General features: G+C 40.8%; 1 protein-coding gene across 1 annotated transcript; it reads right to left on the bottom strand.

Annotated features, from left to right (window-relative positions):
- Positions 1-2,867: 2,867 nt before the first annotated feature.
- LOC311292407 (uncharacterized protein) lies at positions 2,868-4,676 on the bottom strand (the record flags this gene model as incomplete). Its single annotated transcript, XM_084412075.1, has 4 exons — positions 4,630-4,676; positions 4,421-4,489; positions 4,036-4,132; positions 2,868-3,820 (listed from the first exon to the last, which is right to left on the bottom strand). The coding sequence occupies exons 1-4, from the start codon at positions 4,636-4,638 to the stop codon at positions 2,868-2,870; spliced, it is 1,128 nt and encodes a 375-aa protein (XP_084268201.1). The 5' UTR covers positions 4,639-4,676.
- Positions 4,677-12,119: the final 7,443 nt, after the last annotated feature.

Genomic DNA, 12,119 nt, shown 5'->3' with positions numbered 1-12,119 from the left:
TGAATTGAGTCTAAGGAAGAAGTGGATTAAAGTGGTTCGTCGGGATGAAGGGCCAAACTTTAAAATAAAACAAGGTAGCACGTTTGTTTGTAGCCGGCACTTTAGTGAATCAGACTACTACACTAACGATAGCAGGCTAGCGTTAGCTGACATGGCTAACTTTACCAACCGGGGTCGCATCAAGCGTCTGAAAATCGGGTCTGTGCCCTCCCGTTTCCAGTGGAACAACTGGGGAGAAGGGACTCCAAGAAGGGAGTCCGCTTATAAAAGAGCATCAACTCGCTTAGGCCATGACATTTGCCCAGCCCTTCCTCTGGAGCAGTCCCTTCCATGTGAGGAAGAGGCGATGGAGGAGGTCGCAGCTTCGGTGGTGATGACTGAACATGATTACAGTTCTGCTCCTAAACCAGGTATGTCCTTGTTTGCCGCCTTGCTTGTGTTCTGAAATGTGGTTTATGAGGACATCTGTGTCCTCATAAACCAAACGGCTTAAAAAAAAAAAACTAAATGGTGTTTTTTGAAATCCAAAAAGGCCAAAAGTTTTCTCTGATTGGTAGGTTTAGGGGTAACGTTAGGGTTTGTAGGGTGATAGATTATACAGTTTGTACATTAGAAAAACCATAACGCCTATGGAAAGTCCCCGTAAACCACATATCCAAGTGTGTGTGTGTGTGTGCGTGCGCGTGAGTGTGTACGTACGTTTGAGAGAGATTTTGTGTGAGTGCAAGAGTGAGTTTTGTTTATACACCTGCCGTTCCCGCACAGGGTTGTAATTCTTAAATGTGATCTAACAAAGGTAAAGAGAAAATGAAGAGTTCAGATGCAAAAGCCTCTAAGAGCCATCTGAAATTTTCTTCTAGAATGATAATTTTTATCAAGCTTATTTAAGTTCAGTTATTTCACTTAAATGGCGATTCATTTTCATTGCCATTTAAGTGAAAATTACTGAACTTAAATATACGAGCTTCATAAAAATTATTATTCTAGAAGAACATTTCAGATGGCACTTAGAGGCTTTTGCATCTGAACTCTTCAAATATTAACCATATATGCAGTTTATATTGCTTGTAATTGGGATGAAGTAAACATTTGTTGAGTATTTTAACGTTTATTTTTGTGTTGATTTTTGTAATTAATAAATTATTTTTTTCTCTCATCTCATACAGGTGCACTGGATGCTGCTGCTGCACGCATACAGCAATTGGAAGACGAAGTCAAGGAGCTGACAACAGAGCTGTCACAGCTGAAAGTGAGTCAAGTGCTTTTTCACCGATTTTGTGTCTCAGACAAGGACATCCTTTTTTACACAAGATTCACTTCAAGAGATGTTTTTTGTTACTTCTGGGAGGCTATTCAACCATCTGCCTCCATGGTGGTTTATTGGTCGAAAGCTCAGAAAAAGGGACAAACATTTGAACCGCTTTCTCCCAGTCCAACGCGTAGACTGCAACTGGTTGATGAGTTTTTTCTTTTCTGCTGTCGAGTTGCTGCAGGCCTGCAAGAGAAGGTGCTGGCTGACATGTTTCAGGTCAGTGTGTCCACTGTCTCACGTGTTGTTATAACGTGGGCCAACTACCTTTACCTGCTCCTTGGCTCCCTTCCCATCTGGATGAGTAAACAGCAAGTCAAGAACACCATGCCAAGCAAATTTGTGCAGTACAGTCCAGATGTTCGGGTAATCATCGACTGCACCGAGGTGCGATGCCAGAATCCATCATCCCTCACTCTCCAGTCAGAGGTTTTCTCATCGTACAAAAACACGACGACCTTTAAGGGATTAATTGGGATTGCCCCATGTGGTGCTGTGACTTTTGTGTCAAGTCTCTTCACCGGCTCCATCTCTGACCGAGAGCTGACTGAACGAAGTGGACTGCTCGACTTACTGGAGCCAGGAGATGGCTGCATGGCAGACAAGGGTTTCACCATCGAGAAGCTGCTAGCTGACCGTGGGGCAACGCTGATTATACCACCCTTCAAGATGACAGGTAGGCATGAAAGGAATGAACATTTCAAATTAAAACTGTGACCAAAATGATAATCATTAAGATGTGCAGACAAATGTTTATAAAGGACTGAGGCACTCACTGAAATAATAGAAATTAACTTATTTCATCTCTAACCACAGCGCAGTTCACCAAAGAGGATGCTCTAAAAACACAAGCAATCGCCCGACTTCGAATCCTCGTGAAAAGAGCAATACGCAGAGTCAAGGAATACCGCATCTGGCAACACACTGTTCCTCTAACCTTGTCTGGGACAGTCAACCAGCTGTGGACCGTCTGCTGTGTGATGACCAACTTCCAGGGACCACTTGATTTAAAAGGCTACATCCCTGTTGAATAGTGTTTCCCCCGATCACATGCATTTAACTGTATACTGAAAACATTGTATATAATTGAATGAGATGTATATAATTGAATGAGATGTATATAATTGAATGAGATGTATACAATTTAATGAGATGTATATAATTGAATGAGATGTATACAATTTAATGAGATGTATATAATTGAATGAGATGTATACAATTGAATGAGATGTATATAATTGAATGAGATGTATATAATTTAATGAGATGTATATAATTTAATGAGATGTATACAATTTAATGAGATGTATACAATTGAATGAGATGTATATAATTGAATGAGATGTATATAATTGAATGAGATGTATACAATTTAATGAGATGTATATAATTTAATGAGATGTATATAATTGAATGAGATGTATATAATTTAATGAGAAGTCATTCCTCTATAATCAATTCTAAATGTCAGTCCGTCCTGAAAGTATTCAAAATAATGTAAATAATGTACTCAGAAAAAGGGAATTAATAAAATCAATTCAGTTCCTTTATTCATTGTTCATTTCACTTTCTGCTGAAGATACACATTCATATACGTACCAAAGAAGTACAGGTCCACCTTCTTTTTCATCTCTTTTATCATTTCATCATCCCTCCAGACTCTTTCAACAGTGAAGTCTCCCTCAGTGTCTGTTATAAAATCACACCAACTCAATCCAGTTACTGCCAACTGACCTTGAACCTGCCAGTGGTATTTATGATTCTGCTTCAGTTTTGCCTGACCATTCACCATTTTTACATGTCCTGCCTCAGAAATGCTAGAGATGTCTGGGCATTTAACTTCAGCAAGCCCAAAACAGGGAATGGCACTAGGGTCATATACCCTTGCATCGGGGCTAGCCCCGAGGTGAGGAGCATCAGGATGGATAACAAATCCACAGCGTGAGACATTTACATTAAAATGTTTTGAATATTGTTCCAGCACCTGTGGCTCGCGTTCAAGGCCCCTCTTCATGGCGGGAGTTTGGCCTACTCCCTTAAGTATCCGCCCTGCCAGGGTCTGGCCAGAAGATGGCCCTTTCACATGGCTAACCTCATAGAACCTACTAGCTGTCACTCTAGGCTTGCGTAAAGCTTGCCATAATGGGCACTCAGACTGCTCACGTGTCTGCTCCTCTCTCTCAGCTGCCATCTCGTGTGTCACAGTTAAGATGTCAAAATGGAGAAACTGTTGGGAGTTTGGGTCAAAGTTTGGAAAAGTAGTGGGAAATGTTGACCCCTCTAAAGGCAGTTTAGGGAATGTTGGTGTATCTGGGTGTTGGACATAATTTCCGCGTTTGACCACAGGAGGACACTGGTAGGACAGGGGTGAACCTCGCGGCACAGGTCCGAACCTGGAGTCGACCATGGAGAGTTGAGACAAGCCATGCAGCACTGAGGATATTAGTGGTTGCGGCCTGAGGTTTTTCAGTCCTTTCCCAAGAGACAAGACTTGCGGGTCAGGGAGGGATCCTGAAACGTAAAATTAAAAACAGTAAGAGTTAAATTATCCACACATCTCTTGCAGCTTGTTTTGGTTTTCAATTCTGATGTCAAGAGTCTTTCTGGAGATTTGCTCACTGCAGTGTTATATTTGCTACATAATCTATGTGTATAAAAGTGGCAAGATACAATTATGTATTATACGGCAGCCAACAGTATGATATTAGTTACAGTAGTAACATTACCTGTGTATGCTTGATAGAGTGTTGATTTGCATACACTCCTGGCGGATGGCTTTGGTCTCCTAACAACCAAGTCCTGAACCGGCTCTGCATGGATCCCCTGGGAATGATATTAACAAGTAGCCATGATTGTAATAGTATCTTGCTTGACAGTATCTTGCCCCACGCGCTGCACCGCACTGAATAGACTTCCAGTCTATTTTTCAGCCGTGGCGTGAGCTGCCACGCGCACAACGCTTCGCTCCGTGAACAGTGTGTCCCAGGTGTAACGTTTGGGACACACTGCTCGTGGAGCGAAGGGTGGCACGCGGGGCAGCTCACGCCACGGCTGAAAAATAGACTGGAAGTCTATTCAGTGCGGTGCAGCTCCACGCGGCTACAATCTTACCTTTGTCCTTGGTCGATGCCATGTTTGCAGAGAGCCTGTGCAGGCCACAGGTGGTGGTACAGCTCTCACCTGCAAAACAAGAGATAGAACAGCAAACCGGGATTGAGGATTGAGGATGTGCTTGTTAACAGTCAAAGGTAGACCTCTAGAACCAGTGTCACTCCAATCAACCTGCCCATGTAAACATCATCCCAGACCACAGCTCTTACCTGCAACATGCTGTAATGGGCACTCTGGAACAACAAGGCCACTAGATGGTTGCATAGAACCTTGCCTGCTGTACAGCTGCATGAGGTTTCTTGAAGTTCGGCTGCATCAGCTTGAAAAAAAAATCCGTGGCGACGGTCTTAAAATTTGTCCGCTCAGTTTATAAACCGTACTCACGAATTATCAAACTGTTCCCTTGGTTTAACAAATCGTGCCCACGGATTAATAAACCGAACCCACGAGTTTATAATCCGCGCTCTCAGGTTTTGTAAACCGTGCCTTCAGTTTTTGCAATCTGTACGTTACCCACAAATTCATAAACCCTGCCCACGCTTTCGCAATCCGTTCCCACGGGTTTGTAAACTGTACTCACGGATTTGTGGCTCGCCCTCATTTTAGAAGAACTCCAGGAGGTATACGTTGTTAACGAATCTTATTGTATATTGTTTTATTGTGTATTAAGTGGAATACTTAAAATTGTCTTAACTGCGTCTGCATTCCTAAAGTGATTCTCAATTGTAGCGGGGACTTCCCGGACTCCGTAGTATTGACTCAGCCTGTGAATAATCTTACTTTAGTTGGGTTTAACGTAGGTTAAACACCTTATAACCATACGAACATCTGAGCTGACGCCAAACTGACGTTAGCATAAGCTAACCTACCTAGCTAATGTAATGTTATGTTAGCTAGCTAGTAGCCACTCACCTTCGTAGTCGTAGATGAAGTTCTCGAAAAAGAAACTGTCCCTTGTCCACTTTGGAGCGGGCTGTGATGGAGTGTTGTTCAGTTAGTCGATGTACGTCAGAAAAAGTTATTTTGGGTAAATTTACCAGGGATGCAGTATACGTAAACTTAGGGTCGTCCATTGTGGGTTCGCCAGAGTGATGAGTGATTCACCGGAAGTGGCAGTGCACAAAGATCACCGAATGCGGAAGTACTACGTATCAGCGTGATAATGGCCTATTCTAACCGGAAATAGTAGACCATCCGGGTATCTTTGGAATACTCTTTTCAACATACTACGATTTGGGACGTACTATTTCTAGTTTCGCATACTATTTAGGACGGATAGTATGCGAATTGGGACTCAACACGTGTATTTCTCAAGCTGAAAAGGCAATGCCAACCAAGTTGTCCTGCAAGATTTATATATTACGTTGTATACGAGGCGCAGGAACACAAAGTGAAGTTTCCTGCCGCCAGCACGTATCTCGGCCAGATTGCGTTCGTTACTAGGCAACATAGAGGCGCGAACACACGGAAGTTGACGGAACATTCTCGGCCACCGTACGTTCGAAGGTAACCAACAACATCGCGCGAACACACGTCGTGATGGAGAAGGTAAGTTGGAAGAAAGCTCATCTAACATTTTTATATGAGGCGCCGTCTAGGGCTTAAATCAAACTTCATTCACGCACACACATACTAAGTAGTCACACATACATGAGTATACACATACATGAGTATACGCGAGTTTGTGTGTGTGTGCTCGCGTCTCATATGAGTATGTGCGTGGAGAGTTGATATACATGTATGTATATCAACTCTCCACGCACATACTCATATGAGACGCGAGCACACACACACAAACTCGCGCACATAACGTTACTCATATGAGACGCGAGCACACACACACAAACTCGCGCACATACTCGTATGAGACGCGAGCACATACTCATATGAGACGTGAGCACACACACACACACAAACTCGCGCACATACTCATATGAGACGCGAGCGCACACACACACAAACTCGCGCACATACTCATATGAGACGCGAGCACACACAACGGAAGTCATTTCAGTGTAAACGGAAGGCATTTCATACGCTCAGATCATCATTAAACATGAAGTTGCGATGGATCTTATTTACGGCTTTATTTGTATTTACTTGTAAGTAGCAATGAGGACGATAATCGAGTTTTTTAACAGTGTGTTAAGGTGTGTTACATCTATACAGCAAGATCACGGAGATTCCTTTTATTTGGAATTAGATGACCATGCCAGAACAGTTTACGGTATTTTGTCTGTAGTTGATCAAGATCCCCAGACTAGGGAACGCGTTGTTCTTGAGACCTTATACAGATGTATGCGCCAAATCATCCACCAGCAGAGTGGAAGGAGAGCAACAGGGCCACAACTGGCTCCACCAACATCTCAGATTTGCCTCAGGGGTCGCCCACGCTATGACATTTCACATGACCAGATTTCCCACAGTCTAAGTCTTGGGTTGAATTGGCAAGGAATTGCATCTTTACTCAGAATAGACCGCCGCACTTTATTTAGGCACAGGCAACGTCTTGGAATAGGATCGTTGGAATTTACATCATTGCCTAACGCGGAGCTTAACACACTCGTAAGACAGATTTTGCAAAGAACCCCAAATTCTGGCGAGACCTACATCTTGGGCAGTCTCCGGTCTCGTGGCATCCGCATCCAGCGTAGGAGGGTCCGACAAAGTTTGCAAGAAATAGATCCAGTTGGCCGATCATTCAGACGCAGACGTGCTATTCGGAGAAGGGTTTATTCGGTACAAACCCCCAACCAACTATGGTAAGTTTCGCAGCTGTTACTTCACTTTGAAATATAATAATAAAAAATACACATACTTTTTAAGTATTAGTCATATACAATCTGAATTTATATTGAATCAGTTTAAATTGCATCAGTGTCAGAACCTAATAACTAATCCTCTTTATTACAGGCATATAGATGGGAACCATAAGCTGGTGAGGTGGAGACTGGTGTTCCACGGGTGTGTTGATGGATACAGCCGTACCATTATTTATCTTGATTGTTTAGATAATAACAGAGCATTAAGTGTTATATCTTTGTTCCAAGAAGGGGTACAAAACTTTGGATTGCCATCAAGGGTCAGGTGTGACCATGGCATGGAAAATGTTGAGGTTGCACGTTACATGATAAATAGACGAGGTCTCAATAGAAGATCTATTATTGCTGGACGCAGTGTCCACAATCAACGGATAGAAAGATTATGGGCAGAGTTAAATAGAGTTGTATCATATTTTTATTCTAACATGTTCTCTTTCATGGAGGATCAAGGCATACTTAATTCTCTTTGTGAGATACATTTATTTTGTCTCCATTATATTTACCTACCCCGGATCCAGAGGTCAGTTAGAGAGTTCAGGAACATGTGGAACAACCATGGATTATCAACTGAAGGGGGACAAACACCTCTGCAGTTATGGCACAGGGGTATAGTTAGTCATATCGGACACAACAACACAGCTGTATCAAGTGTGTTTGAAACTGATGACCATTTTTACATGGATGAGAATGTACCTGAGCTAGTACCAGAACTAGAGACCAGAAACAATGTTGTAGTTCCTAACAACAGATACCAACCAAATGACACCACATTGGTAATTATTCAACAAACATTCAGTCCATTACATGAGGATGAAAATCATGGAATTGACTTGTTTTTAGCGCTTGTACAATTTATGGAAAGACAACAAGCCACATCATCTTAGTGTACATATTTTAATTAACACTGTCAGTTATTATAACTGGAATTTTCGAAGACACTGTTGCTACATTTGTATTTTTTAAGTAATAAAAAAGGGCTGTTAAGAACATTTAATGCGTCTTGAAGTTTTTAATGTTCTAAAATTTCAAAGTGATAAAGTTCACAAGTTTTACTCACTCAGATGTAGTTCTAAACAATGATGCTAGGGACTGGCAGCCTTACCATTTTCACCATTTTATTTTCCTTATACATTGAACATGAATGGTGACTAAGGCTGTCCGTCCCTAATGTCACTTTTTGCATTCTGCAGAAGAAAGCAAGTCATACAGGTTCTTAAAACAACAGGTTGTATAAAAACATTGATGTGTACAGATAGTTTGGAACATTGAACTTACTAAATTGTATACAAACATTTCATACAGAATTTTAAACTTTTTTTTTTTGAAGTAAAAAATGAAGTAAAACATTTGTAAGATTTATCACTGAACTATTATTAAAAGGGATAGTTCACCTAAAAATGCAAATTATGTCATTTACCCTCATGTCATTCCAAACAAATAAGACTTTGGTTAGTCTTCAAAACACAAAGATATTAATAAAGAAATCTGACTGAAAGGTCAGGTAACCAAAACTTAGATCTAAATATGTCAAAGACGTCATAAAATGAGTCCAAGACTTGTGAGAGATACCCTTTAAATGAACAGATTTAATTCAAGATTTTATTTACACCTGAGCAATGATCGACACAAAGATAGATTGCTTCAAATATGGAAATATTCTGAAGATAAAAAGTTATATGGGTTTGGGGTGAAATGAGGGTGAGAAAATAAAGGACACAATTTTTAGTTTTTTGGACAACTAAGCCTCTAACGTCTCTACAAGAAGCCTACACTACAGTAACACCTCCAAGCAGGTAGTATCAATTCATAAAGTCTTATTCTTTTCCAAATCCATGTGTGTTCCCAATGGCAAAGTACATGTTACTTTTAAATGCCCCATATGTGCTGTAAATTGGCAGGCAAAGATAGTTAATGCAGGTATTTGCAACTGGAAACCTTTGTGGTGTTTCAGTCTCATGGTGAAATCCAATAGATGGCAGAGGATGGAATCCAATTGGAGGAACTTGATTTGAGCCTGTAGCAAATGCTAACATTACACCAAGTTTCTGCGAACCCTCGTCCTCTGAAGAAAAGGGAGGGGGTTATATCATTACATTTAAATAATTTGACTCAATGGTTTAGTGTCATATCCTCAACAGTAACAAAATATAGCAATTTGTAAAATGTGATTGAGATAAAATAAAAAGATAAATAAAATAAAAAAAAACATACATTTTATAAAATACTTACTGACAGCCTTCAGGTTCCTTAAAGGGGTGGTTCAGGGATTTTGGACATCGGACCTCATTTCCAAGTTAGCCTGGGTGTTATTTATCAGTGGAGACAGTTTTCAAAAAAAACTTTCATCCAGTCCTTCCAGTTGCATAGTTCACAGTGCTAGGCTAGCGCGAGTCAACGGTAACTGATAGCCTGCCATTAAAACAGTTTTACCCACTCCACAGTACCAAAGAGTATAGAAGTACCAAGTGGCGAAACTCAATAGAACGTTCCATTGCAACAAACGCACCAATGCGCAGAGCTGAAGCTCCGCCATCTTGGACTGAACGCAGCACAGCTGTCATAGAAATGAACGATACCGGTTCAAATTCAAAAGTGGTTAAATTAACTAAATAGTAGTTTCTAGTTTTTAATATCTCTATAGCAGACATTCCATGTCTCCCGGAAGTTCCCGGAAGCTCCAGGAAATGAGGTCCGATGTCCAAAATCCCTGAACCACCCCTTTAAGTGGTCCCTTAGGGTTTTTTTTTTTTACTTACAACCAGTTTCATTAAGGGTACCCTTAACCTTATAACTTGGGGTTTTCTTTAAAGCAGAGGTCTCCAACCCTGCTCCAGGACAGCTACAGTCCTGAAGATTTCAGCTCCAACCCCAATCAAATGCATCTGTTCCATAATCAAGGTGCTCTGGGTTGCTTGATTACAGACTGGTGTGTTGGAGCAAGGCTGAAAGTGAAGTCTGCAGGACGGTAGCTCTCCAGGGGTAGGATTGGAGACCTCTGCTTTAAAGCTTTCATGCAACCAGGCACACATCATTGACTTCCCTAATGACTATTCATAAGAATAGTCAATTTATAAGAATGACTTATTACATTGTTACCTTCTGCATCCTGTAGGTAGTCCCTCCAGAAACCAATTATTCTGTTCTCATCCGCCCTTTTGTTGCTTCCGGTCTCTGACCAGCGAATGTCAAACAGCTCATCCATTAAGTCAGCCGTAAGTGAATGTGACTGATGACAAAATAAAGGTCTGAAGGCTTCTGGATGCTGTTGGATCTTAGCAAGGACCCCCAGGGTCTTCAGGCCATCACAAAACCTAAATAAAGCATACATCAACATCACAATTGTGCAACTATTCAATATTGTGTAACATCTTTAATGGATCACAAATCTCACAGTTCGGATCATATTACGTTTTGAGTCAAGATCAAATCATTTCATTACATTGGATCGGTGCATTAGGTCTTAAAGTGACAGCACTTTAAGACCTAATGCACCGATCAAATAAAAAGAAATGCATCTGATTTCTTAATGATTTTTGTTCACTTAAGACAAAACAAACAGTGTTTGAGAATGCTTGAGGTATTTAAAAAATTTTGTGCATGTATGTGTCGGTTCAAGCGCAAGAAGATGTGAAATAGAACTTGATTCTGTGAAACAAGACTTGAGTCTGTGCACACAAAACAGCGCGCGTGTACCGAATTGCGTTCTTTCACCTCTTCTGGCACTTGAATGGCAAGATGTGCAAATGATAAACTTTCTATGGTTTAACTTTACAACCATGAATCACATACATTCCGAACTGGAGGACCTAGGGGTGTTCAGTCCTGTTTCTGGAGGTCTACTGTTCTGCAGAATTTAGCTTCAACACCAAAAAAAAAAAAAAAACCCACACCTGAGTTAGACCTGACAAACTAGGCATACCAGAAACTTCTAGACAGGTGTGTAAAGGCGAGCTGAAGCTAAACTCTGCAGGACAGGGGCCCTCCAGGACTAAATCTGGACATCCCTGGCCTAGTTCATATGAATCAGAGATCAACTTTGATCCATTACACCCCTAGCATCCAATAAAGATCAAACATGATGTGAGGGATCAAATTTTCACCTTTTGTACAATCAAATTACTGTTTCTGAAGTCAAAATAATTAGACTAATTCTCTTCTGCAAATTTGTGAGGTCAAGAGACCACCCATGTCTGAAGTTACAACAAACCTTACAAATGGTCCATGGATGCGATTCACCACCTGAAACTTTAGGATATCCTCCACCAGCCTGTCCCTGTCATCAATGCTTATTAGAGGCCTTAGACAACCTGTATTCGTATAGTATAATATATATTTTTTAATGCCATGTCAGCATCTGAGGCTATTTCCATGGCAAAAACTGAATTACACTAATTTAAGAGTAACAAATACAATGAAAATAAAACCAAGCAAACAAACACCGCATTTAATATTATGCAAAAAGAAAAAGAAAAAAAAAGTAACATGATACCTGCATTCGCTAGGTAGTCAGTTATGGGCTCCGTTGAGTGTTCTAACTCCTCCAGAGTTGCAGACTGAGAAACCTGTATACAAAACAAAAGAACATATGGAACAAGTATTTCAAATAAAAACAGTGAAATTATATTTACATTTAGGAATACAGATAATATTACATTTTACATAGGGAATACAGATTTTATGGAAAACATTTGCTGATCTAAATCTTAACCATCATTTAAAAATATGGTATGCTTCCTTAAAGGTGCAGTGTGTAAACCAACAGCTCAGTCCACCGCTCACCACTCCCTTTCGAAGCACATAGAGAAGCTACGGTGGCTGACATGTCATGTCGTCGTCTGAGACAGCAGTGAGTAGCCAGTCAAGCAATGAGATTTCTT

This window comes from Rutilus rutilus (assembly GCF_951802725.1).
Source record: "Rutilus rutilus genome assembly, chromosome: 6".
Lineage (NCBI taxonomy): Eukaryota > Metazoa > Chordata > Actinopteri > Cypriniformes > Leuciscidae > Rutilus > Rutilus rutilus.
The sequence above is the reverse complement of the archived record's forward strand: the minus strand, read 5'-3'. Positions and strand labels throughout refer to the sequence as shown.